The 21,876-nt window shown below is 43.3% G+C and overlaps 1 protein-coding gene across 1 annotated transcript; it reads right to left on the bottom strand.

Moving 5' to 3' along the window:
* Positions 1–6,269: 6,269 nt before the first annotated feature.
* Positions 6,270–21,672, bottom strand: arhgap40 (Rho GTPase activating protein 40; the record flags this gene model as incomplete). Its single annotated transcript, XM_080460946.1, has 15 exons — positions 6,270–8,464; positions 9,173–9,228; positions 9,374–9,525; positions 9,757–9,900; positions 10,105–10,311; positions 11,361–11,443; positions 12,530–12,689; positions 14,057–14,134; positions 14,587–14,678; positions 14,994–15,159; positions 16,192–16,340; positions 17,004–17,082; positions 17,629–17,849; positions 19,305–19,528; positions 21,524–21,672. 15 exons carry the CDS (start codon positions 21,670–21,672, stop codon positions 8,361–8,363), a joined length of 2,064 nt encoding a protein of 687 aa, XP_080317072.1. The 3' UTR covers positions 6,270–8,360.
* Between the last annotated feature and the right edge of the window lie 204 nt (positions 21,673–21,876).

Genomic DNA, 21,876 nt, shown 5'->3' with positions numbered 1-21,876 from the left:
GTGTGTGTGTGTGTGTGTGTGTGTGTGTGTGTGTGTGTGTGTGTGTGTGTGTGTGTGTGTGTGTGTGTGTGTGTGTGTGTGTGTGTGTGTGTGTGTGTGTGTGTGTGTGTGTACAGGCATGAAGAAACACAGAGAGGCACCTCTTTTCTTTGAATTGTCATATTGTCAGTTTTTGTGCGCACGCAGTCAGATTTCCTCCTTGTGGGACGTGCTGTCAGTCTGAAGTGTCGCTATTTGTGAGCGTTGGCATTTCCATGTGTGTGTGTGTGTGTGTGTGTGTGTGTGTGTGTGTGTGTGTGTGTTTGTGTGTGTGTGTGAGTGTGTGTGTGTGTGTGTCATGCCATAAACACATCCATAGCTATTAACCAGCACCAATGTACTGCATTTTTACTGTAGGCAGTAAACGGCCAAAGGTTAAAACTTTCTGAAATTAAACCGTATATACAAAAGCATATTTCATTTCACCATTTAATCACAACAATCCTAATTATTATTATTTTTTTTAAATTAGTAGAGAAGAATTATGACTCTGTTTCTGTCAACAGTGTTATTTTTTTTCATATGAAATCCTGCAACTCCTTTTTTGAGCAAATGTATTACTTTCAGTTGCAGGCAATCAATACATAATGAACTTCTTGGTGGCTGAGAAACTAACTGCAGCTTCCAATGCACATTTCCTCAGATGACCAAGCTTAAAATCACAAGGCCTAATACAGCACATAACTTGCATAACGTTTGCCTCAGTGTGTCAGTTTGTCGTGCTCATTGACTGAATCTGAATTGAATTGAGAGCTTCATTAAACATTTGATCTTATTTTTTTTCTATTTACACAACAGAGTCATTTTTAAAATGACTCTTAACTCCGGGCTAAAATGGGCTGTAAGAAAGGCACAATAACTACAAATTTGCTGAAACCAAAAGAAAAACTACTAAAACAGCTTAAAAAAAATCCTTAAATGCCCAGAGTTTCTAAAATAAAAAAAAGCTCAGAAATAATTAAAAAAAACAACAACAAACATTCAAAACTACATTCGAAAGAGCCCAAATGGTTAAAACGTCAAAATTGTCTGCTATAAGCTGTGTTTAGCTTCATGTTCCCATACCATCACAAAACTCTTCAAAACACTAACAAGCGGCCATAGCAACCATGTTATGTGTGCCGGAGTGTGTGATTGTCTGCACCTGGTGATACCACTATATAATGGGCTTGAGTTCTGTATGTTCTGTGATTCTGTGGTTTTTGTCTGCGTTTCCCCATACTCTCTGGGATTCATTTTATTTTCTCCGTGTCCCCTGGGTCTTCTGCATTCCTTGTGTTTACCTGTCATTGAAGAGAGCTCTTGTCTTTCAACCTGTTCTGTTGGCATTCCCGGCACCCCAAACAAATACTTTCGTAAAAGTAAATTTAAATTAAGTTAGTAAATGAGCGTGACAGCATTCATAACGTGATGGTTCCATACTGTCACGCGTCATTACGCATCGACACGACAAGCTGACAAGAACGGACAGGAATTGCCACGGTCTTTCACGCGGGATCACGTGTCACTGCGCGTCCCTAATAATCAGGGTTTTCTCTCACGTGCGCGCTCACGATTGATATAAGTACCCAGCCACACCGTGTTGGTTTCCATTCCAGCAATATGCTGAAGTTGCAAAGTTGCCCCAAGTCGGCCAAGTCCTGACCCAGGACCCAACCTGTACCACAGCTGTCTGCTGCTGCTGCTGCTGCTGCTGCTGCTGCTGATGACGATGGTGCTCCTCAGGACGCTCCCACACTTGTTCTTCCTCCTGCTGTTGTTCCGGACAATGGGTTTGAGCCAGAGGAGCCAGGCTGAATCAGGTGCAGTATTGAATCTAGTGAAAGGTTTTCTCCAGGACCAGACCTCGAGAGGTGCCAGCTTTGGTATGCTGGTGGACAGGATTCTGGGCGACCTCCCAACTCAACTCCGACGGGTGACAGAGAGTCGACTCCTTTCCTTGTTGCACGAGGCCCAGGCCGAGGGAGAGAGACTTCGCCAGTCTCAGTTGTGTTCCTCCTCCTCCTCCTCCTCCTCCTCCTCCTCCTCCTCCTCCTCCTACACAGCAAGCGCTGCATCAGCCACAACAACCCCTGCAGCGGCTGCATTCCATTTCTAGATTTTAACACTAATCCGACAGTGTGTATGCTGGATGGATTGTTTGCAGGAGGTGGAGATGCTTCTTCCCACCCCACATATCTATAAGACAGATGAGTATCCAGTATTCAGTTGTGTTGAAGCTGTTTAAAGCAGGTTAGTCTGCTTCATGTCCTTATTGTGATCTAATTCTTGCAGTTTTCACATTAAAACGTGTACGATCTTATTGAAAATGCGTTTGAATGAGCTCCGATTGGTGTGAATCACTCAGGATTATCAGCACCGGAAGCAGCCCCCTTCACACTGATGGATATTGAAAGATAACAAGGGGCTTTTCCATGCAATCATTTTATCTTTAATTATGTGTTTTATTAATGCCGCTTTTTATATGGAAATGTGATTATATTAACCAGCACATACATGGTGCAGGTTTATTTAAAGACCCTCTGATTTTAATTTGGCACTTTTCCTTCGGAAAATACGAGGCGAAGTGGCCATTTGAATATCTTTGATGTTCCTTTTTCAGGGTGTCTTCCTGATGCAGATTCACAATCACCCCTCCGCCTGTCTGTCGGCTTTCTGCGGCAGATAGCACTCTCTTCATTACGCGCTTCATTAATTTAAATGCTAATTGATTCTGCGAGGGCCTTTCAGACTGAGGGCCAAGTCCTGTCTTCCCCCATTGATTGTGTGTGTGTGTGTGTGTGTGTGTGTGTGTGTGTGTGTGTGTGTGTGTGTGTGTGTGTGTGTGTGTGTGTGTGTGTGTGTGTGTGTGTGTTTGCACCTGCTGGATGCTGGAGTGACACGTCCTGACAGAAAAGCCTCTCCTGCCTGTCTGTCTGCCTCGAGTGTGGCACTGATATGGTTTGAGTGCTGCAAGCCTGGAAGACAAGTAGTACCAAAAAAAAAAAAAAAAAAAAAAAAAAAGAAGAGAATAATACAACATCCAGGATGAGGTGCGAGTTTCAGGGGCTCAGAGGTGGAAATAAAAGAACGGGGGAATGTGAACACAGGCAGTTGGCATATATACAATATGTAACAACTGGATGGATAAAACAGAGGATGCAGGGGGCAGTTAAATGATCCGTGTTGCGTTGCTAGGAGACGCGGGGGCTGGATGCTGGAGATAAACGCCGGGTTCCACCCCTGGCAGCAAGCTGAGGGTGGGAAAGAGTCGGGGGGGGGGGGGGGCAGAGGGTAAAAAAGAGAGAGTGGGAGGAGGAGGGGGTGAATCAGGAGACAAAGATAGAGGCATCTTCGTACGCGACAGATAAGCCTTCCAACCGACACCCCCTTCCTATTATTACCCCTCGTGTCTCCTTTCATGTGCTCACTTAAGTTGGTTTTGTCAGTTTACATGTTGAGGTTTGAAGAGATCGCCTCCAGACACGTGAGAAATTCAGTAAACGTGATGTATAATAAAGTCTTTCGAAAAGGCAGAAGCAATAATTAAAGTTGTGTTTCTGTTCACTGCGCGCACGTTTCAATAAAAATCTAGGCGACTAACCCAGGAGCTGCAAAATTAAAATGTCTGAGCAAAGTTTGCTGCGAGCATAAAGACACCAGGAATAAACAAATATATGTGTGACAAGAAAAATCGATCTCTGTGTATAGTGAACTATTTTAGAATTAGAAGTAAAAAAAAAAAGACATTTAAATGACAAGCAGACGTCGACAAACTTGACTAATTATGTTGTTTTTTTCTGTCAAATGAGCCAAATTTCACTATTCACTCTTAAAGTCTTATAGATAACTATCACACAATTTATAAAACAAACATGGGATCAACAAAATGACAATTATGAGGAATGGAATAAAAAAAGATGATTGTTGTAACTGTAACACCTTCATACAGCAGCACCACTGTATTTTCCTTCAGACAAAACTAAACTCTGACATGTGCTCCTTCAAAAGGTCCCTGAAGCAACCTGAAGGGACTAAATGGTTCCTACTCACAGCAACACCTCTTTTTTTTTGTTGTTTTCCCCTCAGAAATGTTGTACTATTTCTGTTACTATAACAAACACACAATATACAAGTGACACACTTTTGTTTTTTGGGGGGGAAAGTGAGCCTCTTTTCTCATTAGTCTTTGTGCATTTTGTAATCTCTGGTCAGTTTTCATCTTCAACATCAATGTATGTTTACTTGTATGAGGTTCTATGAGTTTGATTGCACAGATAAAGGAATGAAATGGTGAATTTAAATTTTTTTTTATTTGTCATCACTCAGGTCAATACTGTGTTATTTATTTATAGGCCCTGACTCACACTGTAACGCATTAGTCAGCCTCTCACTTCAAGCTGCATTACTGCAGACCTGTTAAGAGTTAAAGCGCCGACGTTCTCCTGCTTCTCCTCCAATGCGTCACTGACACAAATTAGTCTAAAGAGTCAAACTTCACTTTCTCATGCAAACTCTGATCGGTGGCTGGTGCCAGGAGAGAAACCATGACTGCCACCATGTAAGCACCGGAAAGAGCTGCTCCTCACACCGTCATCCCTCATCAATCCGGTCAGCCCGACACAAAAAGACAAAAGGAGGAGACGAGAGCTTCCTCCGTCAGATGTGAGGGAAGTGGTGAGCGCTGAGTGCGCGTCGTGATTAGCTGTGAATGAGACGCCGCGGTCTGATTGGTGGAGGGAGCTGGGGGTCAGGAGCTCATACAAGGCTGCTGATTGCTATTCATCCACTGATTACAGTAATTTAGATCTGCAGCAAGCCAAAGGGGCCTGTCTGGCAGGCTGCTGCTACGTCTGAGGATGGGGGGTGAAGGGGGGGGGGGGGGGGGGGGGGGGGGTTGTTGGTTTGCCACATGATTGTTTTGTTGTCAGAAATGAGACAATGAGGCTGGGAAAAGAGCACATATGAAGAATACAGGCAAAGGCCACAGTGACAAAGATGTGGGAACTCAAGGTGAAAATGCAAATGTCAGGATGTTGACATTAGTTAGTTTTTTTTTAAGTCCAAAGAACTTTTTTTCATAATCAAACACTTCTATTGTCTTAAAAAAATAAATGAGTGAAGAAACAAATGAAATGCTACGTGATACATCAGTGTGGCTTGGCCGTCTGGACGCGCCGAGACCCTGAATAATCAAAGTTGATGAAGCAGTTAGTTGCATCCCCCCCCCCCCCCCCCCCCCCCCCCCCCAGGAGCTCCCATGAAGATTAATCAAGGAACTGAGCAGCTCTGGCCCCTCCACCTGAACACATTACACAAGGTTAATCTGTCTATTGATTATTACAGCAGAATGAACTGATACTTCACTGCAGATTTTCTCCCACTTTCACAGCCGTGGATGTTTTCTGCCTTCTGTGGATGCATAAATATGAGCGGGCAGATGCGACGATGCTGCTGATGAATGATGTTTACGTTGATAGCATCTATCCAGCAGAGCTCATATTGAAAAAAATAAATCACGCCGAGCATTATGGATTCACATTTATTGACAAAAGAGGAGAACATTTTTCAAAAGTTTCTACGGAAAAGTGTTTTCACAGACGTAATAAAAACATGTGTAAAGGGCATAAATATACATTCAGACATCTGCTGAGTGACATCTTCACAAAGCAAGAGGTCCACAGCAGGAGGCGGATGCTCCTGCGACCGTCCCTGGGTAATTGTACTGATAACACTGTTTCAGAGACGCGCTCTCCTCAGGAATCGTCCTCTTTCTCTCCACATGCATTCAGACACATTCACATATATGTACTACGACGACGTCAGTGTTTTTGGTGCGTTCACACCGTGTTGTTCAGCACGTTCTGCTCCTCGGGGGGGGGGGGGGGGGGGGGGGGGTGTTTGGACTCGTGTCGCTCGCCTTCGGGGAAGCTGCTTCAGAGGTGACCTAGTTCTCCTGGTCGTCAGCAGAAGGCGGTTTCATCAGCTCGCTTTGTGCCGAGGCACTGAACTGTGCCTTGGACCCTGGGACAGGCCAATTGGACTTGTGTAATGAAGCTCATCACACACTTGCACGCACGCACGCACACACACACACACACACACACACACACACACACACACACACACACACACACACACACACACACACACACACACACACACACACACACACACACACACACACACACACACACACACACACACACACACACACACACACATGCGTCAGGTCCAGGACAGCAGAATTTATAACAGCCATTTATTACCTTCTGCTTTATCAAAGAAAATGCGATTCCTGATGCAGCGTTCCGCTGCTATTATGGTCCATTATGGCGAGGTGACAGAGATGGAGCAGAGGGTGTTGATAGATGTTGGTGCCGGGCCCGGCTGTCATTACTAACATCTCTCGAGTGGAGTGTGCTCGACACTGCACAAAATGGCCGCGGAGCCCCAACATGGCTCCGGCTGCGGAGCATGATGGTAACAAAATGTTAAATACATTCATTTTGCTGCTTGTGTGTGTTTGGAGCAGCTTCGAGTAGCAACGTGGTCACAACAGACCGTCCTGCTGCAGGGATTCCTCCTCACTGCAGATGGTATTTTCACAGAATAATTATCATACTGACAAATTCAAAATGAGCCTTAAAAAAACAAACAAACAAAAAAAAAACATCATATGTACAGAAACACTGCAAATTTCCCACACTTGGTGCGGGCGATTCAACACAACATACTGTTACACTGGCTGCAGCAACTCCACATTATCCTACAGTCTCGCTATCCTACACAGCACTCGCAAAAACACAAGAAGCAACGACAGCGTTACATTCATATAAATAAGAACAGTCCCGAGAAATCTCACAACTCACATCAGCACTTCTGCTTCCATTCATGGGTTTAAAAATGACACCGAAGACCAGCTTCACTGTGTCCTTAACAGCTCCCTTTATAGGTACAACAACTGTCTGTGAGGCCGTGACACCAGATCCCTGGGTGTCCAAAATCAAAAACAAAGTCTGTGATCACTGCTGGGAGCAGGTCGGGGTGGTTTGGAAGTCTGGACATGTTCAGAGCAGCCAGGAGAGCGCAGGGATTCACAGATAAAGAGAAATCAGCTCATCAGTCTTTGAATGGCACAGATGAAGAAAGGACGAGACGCAGAGAAGCACCTCGTTTGTTTCGGAGCGTCAGAGTGGACGTGACAAGAATCAGAGGATCAATATGGTAATTCACTGACAGAACAGTCCGGAGCTGTTCACGGGGTGGGGGGGGGATCTAGGTTTTCTTTACACATGATACAAGGATTTCTAACACATGTGGGACTGAACTTCACTGGTAAATAACACTGTTTGGTAAAAGGAAGACCCTGAAACAGATCATTGTGATCTTATTCCAGTTGGAACTCTCAGCTGTTTTTCACTGTCAGTCTGCTTTCTTTTCTGATACAAGTTAAAAAAGTTCATTGACTAACCTGCTTACTTTAGTGTGAATACACACACTGACTGTTGGTGAAATCGTGATGGGATTAAACTGATTACAACTTTAATCTCTATTTAGAGATATTATCAGTTTTACTTACTGATCTCTTCTCCAAATTTAACCCATCCTATTCATAGTTAACCAAAACTAACAGTACAATGAGCAGTCATCTGCAAACCCTTGTTGAATGTCAACTGAAACACGCACCTTGAATATGTTGACAAAACCTTTGTATCATGTAAACTTTTCACCAAAGAATAATTTGCATGCAACTGCAACCTCCGGTTGGATAGAACGGGTACAGAATACGGATGGATGATTTGCATGTGTATCTGTGGAGCAGAGTGTGGTCTGAGAGGAAGGTGGAGGAGGAGGAGGAGGAGGAGGTGGAGGTGGAGGAGGAGGGGGGATGACTTGGGCTCTCTATAGCCAGAGGTGCTCTGCATCCCCATCTGCTCGCTCATGGTTGGAGACCACTGCTTGAGAGAAAATATGGCGAATCAAACTCTCTCTCTCTCTCTCTCTGAGTCACTGCAGCAGCTTTCTGCTTGCAGCGCTGCAGCCCTGCAGAGAAAAGTCCAGAACTATATGGCCAGGAACAGGAAAAGAAAGGTAGAAGGGATAAAAAAAAAAACCAAAAAGAGGGCAGAGTCGGACGGCGTTTTGGGCTGGGCTCCAGGCTGACTCTCCATCTCTCGGCTTCTGCTTCCTCCATCTGTCGCCTCGACCTCGCTTGTTGCTCAGAGGATGAGCAGGGCGCGGAGAAGCAGCGGCTGCAAGGTGTCTGCGATATTTAGGATTCCGCATGTAATGTTCTTCTCCCGCTCCGTTTTGACGTCTGCCGTCTCGCGGCCTTCACGTCACAGCGCTCTGCTGTTGGGTTTCAGTTTGACGAACCACTCTCCTGCCGGGTTATTGTTGTATAAATCCAGCAGGTGTGTGTCGGGGTCCAGGCAGTGTTCACCTGCAAGAAAACACGGGCAGATATTCATATATTCGGATTCAAATAGATCAAATCCATTACTGCCTTACATTATTTCCCCGAAAAAATCAGCTGGAGATTGATTAGATCATTTAAAAATGTATATACATTTTGGTCTGATGCGAAATGAAGACGTCAGACTGTTAAATAGCAGCGACATGCTTCCAAGAACTGGAGTGTGTAGAACGTGCGTTAACTGGTATTCATGGGAAATGTATATTTAAGTGTTCAGGGGTTAAATGTCTCCATAGTTTTTTAGACATCAGACCAAAACTCCACAGTTGACAGATTTTAATGTGCTAAAACAGAGAATATTAACCAAAGAGATGCTGCTTGCTTTGGTTTCTTTCAGTCAAAATTGGCAAATCAATTATTGAGCTCGTGTTGCTATAAAAGCGACGGCAATGAGCTTCCAACTACAGATATATTTTGTTAATAAAGTTAAATGAGGTAAAAGCTTTTTTTTTTTTTCCGTCTGTTTCCCGTGCAGGCTCTCATGTGCGTGCACAGACATGTGTAATAAGCATTTGTCTGCTCTGATAACTGCAGATGCACAGCTCATATCGCTCTGGCACTTGCACACTCGGTTACGTAAGACTTTGCTGCTCTCATCAGCGCAGCGGGCAGAAAGACATGCAAATGTCAGCGCCGCTTCGATCAGGGTCAGTCCGTGCCGACGCGTTCGCTCACCGATGTTTCCTCCCACTTCGTACAGGGCGCAGTCCGGATACACCACGGAGCCGTTTCTGTCGAGAGACACACGGGAAGGGGCTGTGAGGCGACGCGCAGTTTCATTTGTGAAGGAAACAAAACGACTTAACAAAATAAATTTAAAAATTCAATTACGAGCCATCTTCCAAATGAACATTTCAGTGTTTTTCAAACACACACCTCCGTATTTTGCCTTTCCCGTTCTCGGGGCTGCGGAGGAACTGGCGTTGGAACTGGGCGAGCAGGTCTGAGGCTCGTGCGTTGATGTTGAGCTGGAAGTCCATCGTGCCGCTCAGCAGATCTCCCACCTGAACCTTCACTGTTCGATGCGGCTGAACAACACAAGACAGAAAATGAGATACTAGAAAAGTCACCACCATAACCAAGAAGTGAAACAATCACTCCTCAGAAAATCTGGCTAAATCGTAACTCACGGACAAAAGAGTCCCTGAGTTCTACAGCCGACAACATTAAAACTCACAACTGTGAGGATGAATGAAGACTTATTATCAACATTGCGTCTTTACCCTTTCCAGACGGTCATGCATGTTAAAGCAGCTCACCTCTGCGTTGGTTTTATCCGGTTTGTCTTTGCTGTCGGTGTGGATCTTCCTCAGCAGGTTCTTGATGCGGCGATCGTAGAACTGGTATCGCCGGTTACTGTTTTCGTTCAGCTTTCGCACCTGGCTCATCAAGAAATTAGGAATCTGAAGAGGAAAAAAAAAAAAACCAACATGACACAGGATTTAATAAAAAAAAGAAAAAGCATCTTCAAAATGATACCGTACAAGAGCATTGTTCTGACGATGACATAACACTCGGTCAACAGGTTCAGACCACCGCTCTGAGGCGGCGGTGAGAACCGCGGCAGCGGCGTGTCACAGCTTTGTATCTGGTGCGTGCGGTCGTACCGTCCAGAGCAGGTCCTGGTAGCGGATGAGCAGCCTCATCACGTCAGCCGCCTTCTCTGCCTGTCCCTTCTCCGCTCCCTCTGTCAGTCTGCTGGGCACCGCCTTGTGGAGGAAGAGGTTGGGAGCCATGATGGTGGCGACGGCCCACAGGTTCATCCTGTTCCTCTTTTCCCGGGAAACCACCTTACTGAGAAACTCAAGCAGGGCCTGAAGGAAACGCAGACAGAAATATATGAAGCTTGTGTGACGCGGAGGTTAAGCATATTGCAGCAGATCCTATGGGGTTAAAAGACTCTCCAGCCTTTAAGTGAACAGTGTCGATTTATTTATTTATTTATTTTTTAAATAGAGAGACCACTTAAAAGAAGCACAAAATAGAGTTAAGTGAATTATCACAGTGACTAGAAGATCCGCAACACCTCTACTGAGAAGTATGTTAATGCACAGCAAGTTTCAGCTGCCGCCACTGGAGTCAAAGTAATTAGTTCAGGTGGGTTTTATGCTCCCGGCTGCTGAAACTGCAAACTCGTGTGGGAGAAAGTGAGTCACAGCTAATGCGAGCGGTTATATAACAGAGCCGAGTGTTTAAAATGTGGATTAAGAGCGGGACAGTGAAGAGATGCATTATGAAACGAGAGCGTCGGTCAAGTGTCATCTGGGATGCTTTTCTGACTAATCGAAGATGAGTGAGCAGTGTGGAAAACATTTTGCACAACTTTAGGGCACAGCAGCTGTTCCAACTAATCACATGAATGTGGCAGTTTTGAGTCCAGATTAAACTTTCTTTGGGGGGGGGGGGTTGTTTACATGTTATCTTTGAAGCTCTGGTTTCCTCTCACCGTCCAAAAGCATAAATCCATACCGCCTAACTAGTCACACTACAGTCATGTCAAACTTTCGTTTCCTTCAACACTCGTCTCTATTATACAACCGACTGTGGAGTTCTGACTGTAACAACAATTATTTGACATTATAGTTACAGCAATACAAATAACATATATGTCAAATCTTAAGTACACAACAAAAAACTAAGTCAGGAGCAGGAATTAATCAGTGTGCTGGAGGTTCCATTTGTGTTTGTGTACGGGACAACACGGCCATCTTTCTCCTCACAGTGTGACTGTAGCTAACAGAGAAAAAATTAAGAAGATATAATGTGCTATATTCTCTTGGCCTTATCTTTAATCAACAAGCGTCCCTCACTGGGACAATGTAAATGAACCCTATTGCAGTCTTGTTCCGAGTGTTGCCCTCACCTTCAGTGTGTTTCGGTTTGGCTCGGGCAGCAGCAGGATGAGCAGGTTCAACATGTGGAGCTTCTGCTTCAGGTCTGTGATGTCTGGGGAAGAAAACACACACACACACACACACACACACACACACACACACACACACACACACACACACACACACACACACACACACACACACACACACACACACACACACACACACACACACACACACACACACACACACACACACACACACACACACACACACACAGAGTTCATTTCCTCTGTGTTTGACTTAGAATAATGGGATGTCTAAAGATTAATGGCAGTGTGACAGGCGGTCATTATGTTTGTTAGCTTATGGTCTGCGGTCACATGTCGTTTATCACGTTGCACGGATCCTCCTCACACATCAGCAGGCCATCAGTCAGGCTATTTTAATATCAATCTGTTCTTTTCTTATTAAACTGAAACTAATGTGAAGTAGCTGAACTTCTGCTTTTGCTGTGTCACTGCAGGAATGAATGCTGGACCAGGGACGCCTCTTCAAACAATATCAACTTGTTCATCTTAATGTAGATTTCTCGGTCAGTGCAAGAAAGATAAGAGTATCAGACTCGGTTAATTGTGATCTGAGGTCTGCTAAATGCCTGGAAAAGTGTGCAAACTGTGGCAAATGCCACTTTTATACAGTTTTTCTATTCATTAAATCATTGGTCATTTGTTTTCTGAAGGATTGTATTTAGTATGTGTGGGCCTCCACTTGGGGGCGCCAGAGAAGGGGGCATAGTTGAAGGAGAACTCTATCTAGTATAAGGGTCAGAGGGATGTTTATCCCAATAGGATTTTTCCTTTTTAATTTTTGAGATGTCATTTGATGAAACTTTTTTTTTTTTACTGAATGCAAATACTGTGTGCAAAACCAAATTATAACAACAGCTGCAGAATATATATATAATAAAGACATAACAGATTTAAAATCTCATGTGCCATCTAAGCAGATGTGATTACGCACAATCTGCTTAACACTCACACAATATTTCCGTCCTAAATCAAGATTTCAAATGTTATATACTTCATAAAATAATAGCACAAGAATACAACAAAACACATACCAAAACAATACATACTACAAAAAAAAAAAGTGTCTCGCATATAAAAATTATATTTTAGTCCAGTAGCACACTGACCTCTGACAGCACTGAAGGTGTTGAGGTACTCGGCAGTGAGCAGCGGCGCTGGAAGCTCTCGGATGAACTTCTTGAGCAGAGCGGCGGCGTCGTTTGGACTCACTTCCTCCCAGCTGACCTGCCCTGAGTAGAAGTTGGTTTCTAGATTCTGTTGCAGCAGCTGCACATAGAAAACAGAGGATTTCAGAGCAGTTAGAGCAGTAATAAATCCAACAGCAATACGAGCCAGGAAGGAGATCTGTGCAAGGAACAGTCTGAAGATCGTATTCTGTTACAGCTGTTTCATTCACGTGTATTTATCATCTTTATTTATTTTAGAGAAAAAATGTTATTTGATTTCTTCATGAAAACAATATTTTCCAGATATGATCCTCTTAACGGTGGGAATTATAATCAGGCTCATCGTGTATTTGGACCAATACAGAACTTCATTGTTAGGGGAGTTGTAGTGTTAATTAATTAACACAAAATGTCATTTTATAATGAGTCTCAGACAGTAATCATGACTGATTATTACATACACGACTACATATCCTATATTATATGGTCATTGTCATTAATCTATCAAACAAAGTGATCCATCTTGATTTGTTCAAGTATTAAATGTCATTTTTATGAGTACAGTATGGAATCCTCAAAACATCAGCACATGAGCAAATTCATATGCTTTGACACACCAAAAAAAAACATAGATTTAACACATGAATAATATCACATGTCTCTTCTTGTGTCTGATAATCAAAGTGACAAAACGATTGAATTTGCTTCGTCTGCGAATGGAAACTGTGGCAGAAACTATGCTGAGCAACAGGAAGAACCAGACACTGTGTGGAAAATATTAATCATTGCCAAAGAGGAACTGATAGATCAGAACTGCTCTATATGTTAGCGTTTTATAGTGATTCTAATTTCAAATGTGTATAAAATGACTGGAATAGGCAGGAAAAGTGGTAAACGATCTGTATTAAGAACCTTTTGGACTTGTGCAGTTTAAGAGCATATTTAAGGACGAGCACTGGTGAACAACCTCAAATGAGACAGCTCCATTCACTCACATTGAATACAACAATAAATGAAGCTGTAATACCTTTTCTGTAAAACTACTGAGATGTGGTTTTCTCAATCTGATTGATCACAATTAAATTCACAAGTTTTTGTCCTTGCAGTTTTTTTGCCGCATTCGTGCTCACTCGCCCCCTCTTGTGGGTGCTTTTATTTAACTTATTTAATGTCACCTGTGCTTGAAATGAATTAAATACAGTGTCACAAAGGATATCTGACGCCAGCCGATGAAAATTGATCGATTTTAACTATTGAACCTTGCTTTTTGAAAAGGCCAGTTACAAATACATACAGCTTGTTGATTTTCCTTCTATTCTGTTCAAGCATGTCTGACATTTTAAAGTGTCAATAATTGAGCTGCACCTTAGGTCATGAAACATTTTGTATTTCACGACAGGTGAAGTGAAAAGGGCAGTTGCTGTGGTACAATAATTGTGTCTGCGTGCATGCATCTACATTCTGTACCTTGATTCTGGACTGGGATCCTGGAACCCGCAGGATCCCCTCCGAATCGACTCCTTTCTTCTCCAGAAACGTCAGCAACTGCAGCGAGAGAGAGAGCGAGAGAGATATTGATAGAGATATATATAGAGAGAGGGAAAGGGAGAAGGAGACATGAGTGGAGTCAGGCGTCAGCAGATAAGAATCTCTTGCTCACCTCTGCTGGCTGCACTCAGTAACTGCTGCTGCAAACAGGGTGTGGTCAGCGTTTGATATGCAGAGGACATTGGGGTCTGTTTTATCTTCTCTGTCTAAAGGCGCAGCTTTTGTGTTTGAAAGCGTTAACGTACATCACATATATTAAAATAATATGGCCCAGATAAACAGAAACCAAGCTAAAATATAATTTGGAATTGGATCAGGGGGCAGTTGCATAAGACTTACATTGTATTTGAAAGAAAATCACGTGAACGTACAGTATGTCCTCACTGTGCATCACTTGTTATTGTACTGTTAAAGGTCACATTGCTGAAGGTTATTTGACAGATACATACGGCCTGCATGAAGAGAGGAATGGTGGTGTTGGGCTTCATTTTCAGGTCGCTCTCCAGCAGTGTGGCCAGCGGCACCCCGAAGAGCGTGCTCTCTGCGAAAGACAGGAGTGTCGGTCATGTCCTCCTCGCTTGAAAAGCACGGGAGAGACATTCTCCACATAACGTGAGTGACATGTAAATGCTTGTGGCACTGTGTGTAGAGTCAGAAATAAAAGGAAGGTTTCTGAGGAATATACAACCATGTCTTGATGTCACTGTCAATGTCAAACTTCTATGTATAGAAACATATATCAAAGATGAGGAGGCTAAGTGCACATGCTGTCTCATTCAAACTAAAATGCTATGCGAACAAACCCCCACTGTGGCATCAGAAACATTTTTTTTTTTTGAGCTCAGAGCTGGCATACCTGGGATTTTCCTCTTTCCAGTTTTGTGCCTTTTGACCTCGAGCTCGAGGAGGTCGCTCAGCGCCGTCATGTCGATGAGAGCCAGCTGACGCACCTTCTTCATGTCAGAGTGAGACAGATCTTGAATATGTGTCACTCCGAGACGACACTTGGGGCAGACCACCCGCTGAGGGGAAAAGGGCAAATCAGGGAAAATGTGAGAAGTGGTGAAAGCCAACAAAAAAGCAGATATTTACTGTAGACGAGATTAGTCTGGGGGAGTAGAGTGGGCAGCATAAAACGTAAAATAATGTACACACACCAACGGAACAGTAATTATGAATGCATATTTAACGTTACTAATCCACTCCTCTAATTCTCTCCTGTTTTACAAAAGGAAACACATTTCGCCTGAAATAGAAAACTAAATCTGTTGGACTCTGTGACACAACAACTCTCCTTTTGTTTTGAGCTAATTCCATCATTCCTTATCGACTTAACCTCGTTATCTAACCAACAGTGGAGGGCCGACTGCAAATAGTCTATAATAACATTAGTATGTGAGTGCGCATTTATCAGATTTACATGAAAGTCTGGATCCAAGCAGGGACTCCTACAGTAACTCCTTCAAACTGAAAAAATATATCTTTAAAAGCCGTTTATATTGAATATTAGACATTAAAACTGTGAAAACTTTGAGTTAGACCTGACGTGAGTTATGTGTGCTTTATTTTACTGTGATATTGTGATGCATAGCCGATCTTCAAGGCACTTAAATTGAATTAAACTGTGATCCTGGTGCAAAAACCAACAAACTGTAAGCAGGTGTTATTACTAAACATTGACACTATGCTAACTTTGCATCACCTGCCTTTCAATTAAAAGTGAGTGACGTTTTAGGAATCCATTTATTTTGGTCTTCACTCTCCATACGATCAAAACGAATGTTGGGAATACAGTCCAACACCGAAAGAACTGATGACGTTTCCATTGTGCATGTGCACTGCTTTTGACTTTTTGTTGGTTTCAGCTTCCTGTGGCAATATTCAAAAGATGAATTGACCATAGAAGATGGAGAGGTGGATGAAGTAAGCGTTTCCCTTTTGTTGTGCATTTCATATCGAGACAATTTGACTTTCCCCGAGTTAAATTCTTCAGATCTTTATTGTCCTGAAGCCAATGTGACCTATTAGATGGTGGGAAGTGTTTGGGTGCTCACAGGCAGGGTGCCCTCTTCCTTCCGCCGCTGGCTGCTATTCTGCGGCAGTTTGGCTTGCTTGAGGAGGATGACGGCCTGTTCGCAGTACGCCACGTCAGTGATGAAGAATTCCTCTTTCGGGGCGCCTCGGTGACGTTCCGGTGTCACAGCTGAGTGAGAAATACACACAAGCAGCACTCTGTCAGCACACAGAGGAGATGTACTCTGTAGACATGCAACGTGAGGAACAGGAGGAAGAAAAATAAAATAAAGTCAACATGGGGAGAGGGAAACGTTCTGCATGTTCCCTTTTATCTCTTATCTCAATCAAACAGGAACAGATGAGCACTAAAAAGACACAAAAAGCCCCTATCACCTGTCACACTGACAAGATACATCTGTATTTTGATAATAATGATGTGTTGTTTGTGCACAGACACCAAACGACTTTTTTCTGATTAAAATAAAAGATTGTGTGATCAGTGAACTCTTTCCCCTGATTACTACACGAACAGGGACTTATTGTAGCAGCAGCAGCAGTCGCAGTAGCAGAACGCTGAGACCAGCAGTTATCCAGGGATTAATGTGAACCAATGAGAGGAGGGATGACAGGGCTATAACGTGATCGATCCACATCAGGAGCCTGTAAATCGGCTGCTCACGAGGCAGGCAGCAGCACTTACACATAAAAGCAACTTGAAACGTGATCCGATGATGGAAATTTCAGACATCAGAGATGTGTTTCAGAAATGCAATCACCGTACGTACTCTTCTTCATGGCTGCTTTTTCTTTTTTTTTTCTATTCAGTCTAACAATAATTGTGATTTTTTACCTGATAGTGGTGCTTTTGCTACAGATGCCATGCTGTTTCCGGCGAGGTCGTCACTGTGTTGAGACTCAGGTAAAACTGTCTGGTGAAAGAGAATGTGGAAAGCAGAATGTTATGTTTTGTCCAGTGAGGAAACAGACACAAGTGTGAGTGTTTTCCTTTGAAAAAGATCTGATAAGGATCACGTGTAGATTTCCCTCCGGTGACAAAGCCTGGCCTTTACACGCGCCATGAAATCCGCCTGTCTCCATGGAACAAGGCAGCGCCATACATTTGAATAGAGTCCTGACAATCACCTGGGAAATATTTTACTTTCAAATCTATAATGCGTCCACTGCACGCGGCACAGGCAGGATGTGCTTGATGTAAAGTGGCTTTCACAGAGATTTTTAGCAGTGCTGAAACTGGAAACCCAGGAAACAGATTGATTCACGTGGCTCAGTGTAAACTGATACACGTCTCATGTGAATTACACACACAAGATGTGTGAACTGCTTTCAGAGTAAAGAAACAGTTTTGAATCCATTTGAAATGAACCATTTTTAAAAAATTCTATTTTACAGATGATTTAAATGCAAATTACTCGCTTAGACTGAGAGTAATTAACACAGTATCTCAGCATGCTCACCTGAGCGATGGGGGAGTTGAAGATGTCGCGAACGTCACGAGGTGGAGGTTTGTTCCTCTTACGGAGGGACAACGTGTATGAATCTATGCGGCGCTGAACCGCCTCGGCCTGCGTTCGGGTCAGAGTGGACAGCAGCAAGGCGTTTTCCACTTCCTCGCTGTCCTCGCTGATGAGCGTTGACAAGCCTGCATCAGCTAACCACTGCTCCTCCTGTTCCCCCTCTGGGACACAAGACACACACAATAGGCTTTTTGAATATACAAACACACACCAACAGCGAAACTAATGCATCGAAACACACACAGGTATTGAAAATCTTCATGATTTCTCACGTATAATAACTTCTGTATTACTTTGTCTTTCTTTCAAACTAACAACTACATTGATGATAATCATATAAAATATGATTTAAACCATTAAGATAAACATTGAGAGAGCTGATACTGCTGGTTTGTTGCTGTTTTGCCATTTGCTCTGACAAAGCACCTTTTCCTTGCAGTCAAGTCACGTGATGGATGCATTAGCTTGAAAACATAAATAGTTAACTATGACAGGCAAGCCTGAGAAAAGCATTGTACACATGAAGCCAGTGCAAGTTTTCAAACACGTCCTGACGGCTTTATTAAGTCATATTAGTACTTTCTTTTGGAAACACTAAATTTCTTTCGTAGTACAGTGGTCCTCAATAGCATTTAGCCAATCTATCCAGTGATAGATGTATCTAATTTAGTGAATCAAGATATTGAGGAATGTATAATATTGGCTATCACGACGCTTTCTAAAATATTCCATCATGTCTATTTGGTACATTAGGATGTTTTGTTTATTCACTAATAACAATTACTTAGTTGTAAACTGGTGTTTTATTGAACTTTCATCTCGTAAAAATGATGTTCTTGTTAAGTCATGTGCAGATTGATTGCTAATGAATATCTACTGAAAACTAACTGATACATATTAAGGACATTACTAAGACATCATAAAATGTTCTGGCACTGTGTTAATCAGGGGGTAAAACATTTATCATATTTCAATTTTTTTTCAAACCACCAGCCTTTTCTCTCACTTCAGCCTAATCACTCAGTTCAATTCACTGAAATGACCATAAAGCTACCAGCTCATCTCTCAGTATGAGCTGGATTTAGTGATAACAAGAGCTCAGTTCTATAGGTGATCTGAGCTTTAACTTATGAAGAATTGACTTTTAGAACCCATACATAGGAGCTCTTTTCATTCATTTATTATTGGTTATTTAAGGTAATACTGAGGCGTAATTACATTGAGAAGAAGTGCATTTATGTTGAGTCTTTGTTCCACAGCAGATGAAAAAGAATCCATTAAAGGGCAGAATGAACACAATCAGATTATTTGAATAGGTACTACAAAAAGAGCACTCCCACTGAAAGTCAGCATTCATGAATGGCTATTTGGCATCTGCATAGAAAACACTGTCATCCTAAGACTGTTTGATAGTGTTGTCATGGTGATGAGTGCTACTTTGCTGCATGAGGGAAACCTGATATGTTGCCATGGTGAGTACATGATTTCATGGCAGACCTCTGAGGCGGCTGACTGAAGCAATAATGAATTATACTAGTATATCACACAGACTAACCAGGTCCTCTCGCACTCTCTTACGGCTCATGATCGATTAAAACAGGATCTGCAGTGTTTACCTTCGGACTGTCTGGAGTCTCTCCTGGTGCAGTCAAGGTCTGCGTAGCCACTCCCCTGTGTGATGTTCTCCACCTCACTCCAAAATGAGTCCAGGCAGAGCTTGTCGGGGTGCTGCTCTTGATCCGGCAAGGGTGGCGAGTCTGTGCTGTGCGTGAGTTCAGCGGCTGCCTGGTCCTGCGGGCTGGCCCAGGGCTCCACACTCATCTCGGTGGGGCTGGGATCTCTGGTGCAGACATACACACACGTAAAGAAGTCACACGCATGCATGCAAACAAATGTGTGAAGGCACAAAGACACACATACAAACACGAGGGGAGCAATGAAGACCGAGAGCTGCGAGAGTCCGGAGAGATGGAGAGACAAAAGGAGAGGCATGGAGGGAGGGCCGGCGTGAGGAGAGAGATGGCGAGGACGGGCACAAAGGGGGGTCTCTATTGTTCTTGTGAAACGTGTCCTTCAAGTACCCTGCAGATCCACTAGATGTCAGTGTAACCATGTGAAACTGGTGTATCTGAGGGTCACACCCCCTCCTCTGACTAGTGAAATGCATCTGTATATGTGCAGCCCAACAACAAAGGAAAATTAAAGATGAGTGAAAGAAATAAAAAACAACTGTCTTTTCCATCCAGAAAGGAGAGAGACGCATCCTGCTATATTATGTGTAGGACCCAATGAAGCGAGAACACTGTTGTGAGAGAACAATGGCGTGTCCTCGGCCAGCACACACTCTTTGCACCCTCAGGCAGTAAAATGTGACCTGCAGGAAGCGGTCAGCTGATTCACTGCCACGGTGTGCGGTTCAGTTACATTCTTTGAGTCAGCACATCTCAAGACACATACCAAACCACACCGCTCCGCATTTGAAGCATACCAGATGGCTTATCATACCATCATGAAGACACAGAGAGAGCCACTGAGACGATAGCTGCCGGATGTGTCAGAGCCAAAAATAGCCATCATACTTTACATCTTGATCCTATGAGTTTATCTAGACATTTTTCTTTTATAAACACATAATCCACATGCCAGATGAAGTGACTTCAGATCATTCTTGTTCTCCATGATAGTGTTTAAATAGTTTGAAGGTGTATTAGAAGAGAGGAGTGGCAATGGTGGGTTTCAGCTGATATGTAGCGTAACCAAAGCCTCTTTATTAAACTATTACAGCGAGCTGAACGACCCCCCCCCCCCCCCCCCCCGAATATATCAATTCTATTTTCAATGGACTAGAAATAGGAAAAAGAAAAAGACACTTGCTATACCTTTACTGTTCTCTGAACAAGTATGGTTATAATCCAACCTACAGAAGTCCAAGATCCAGCCAACGGTACAATATTGTAAAGCGCTTTTGGGAAATTTGCGCAATCTGCTGATTGTGCTGCGCAAATAATCCGTTACTTGTACAAAGATCCGTGGCACACCGTCGTGCCTAACCCTAACCCATCACCCAAAAGCGCACCTCAGTAGCATTTACATTCAATCAATCTCTGAGGAAAATCTTGAATTTTCCCCAATAGATAGAGTTCTGGTTTTAATCAACCAAAATGTCAGGAGATAACAGAAATCATCACAGTAACACCACGGCAGGATACAGCTAGAAGACTTGACGGTTCTATAAACATAAAACATGGCACAGCAGTGCACAGTGTTAAGCCCTTTTTATTTCACTTACTAAGAAATCATGACTACTCTTGATTCCTGTTTCTGGAGGTTCAGTTTTAGAGAAGTGCCTTGCTCATGATTACATTAAAAAAGTAACAACAATTTATAAATACAATACATGGAGCTCAATAGAGTAAACTAAAGAATCACATAAGCTCAACACCAGGACAGTAATTGCAATAGCACAGATGTAATCCGGAGGCAGATGTTAGTTACCCAACATCTGGCTCAGTCGCAGCAATTTAAAGCCCTGAACCTGTTGAATCGGAAGACTTCTCACATGCTAGGCTGCACACTGTAAAGTTCTTAGAATATTTACATGAATTCCGACGTTTAGGACATTTTTTGTAAAACCAAACAAAAAAGAGGCCAAATTATACAACTTTGACTTGCATGTCGAAGTTTAAATGTTGCACTGTACCATCAGGTCATTTCTGGTGATCTGCTATCCAAACAACAGCACAATAACAAAGGACGTTCAAACTTGAACCCGTATGTTTGTGCAGGTCGTCCTGCTGATCCAGCTTCAGCTGCATCACTCTCTTGTCACACATACCTGGGTTTTTTCTTCTTGGGCAAAGACTTCCCGCGTTTGCTCCCTACGGGGCTGCGGTGTGCACGGAGCCTGAAATGGTTTAATCTGGTGCGTGGAAACTGCATGTTGGGCCCCAGTCCAGTCAAGGCTACCTCCTCTTTGCCTCCCATATCCTCAGTGCTGAAGAAATCCAGGAATTACAGTCCTTGAACAGAAACTGGCTTCATCCAGTCCCAGTGGTTCAAGCCCGTCTGAATGTAAATCTACCCGCTGCTCCAGTTTCTTTGCGGAGCAGGAGGAAGTTATGTTGCAAGTCTTCTGTGTGGCTTGAGGCTCAGTGGCGTGCTTGTGAGCTGAGTGAAGCAGGACCTGGA

Source organism: Lipophrys pholis (genome assembly GCF_963383615.2).
Source record: "Lipophrys pholis genome assembly, chromosome: 4".
Classification (NCBI taxonomy): domain Eukaryota; kingdom Metazoa; phylum Chordata; class Actinopteri; order Blenniiformes; family Blenniidae; genus Lipophrys; species Lipophrys pholis.
The sequence above is the reverse complement of the archived record's forward strand: the minus strand, read 5'-3'. Positions and strand labels throughout refer to the sequence as shown.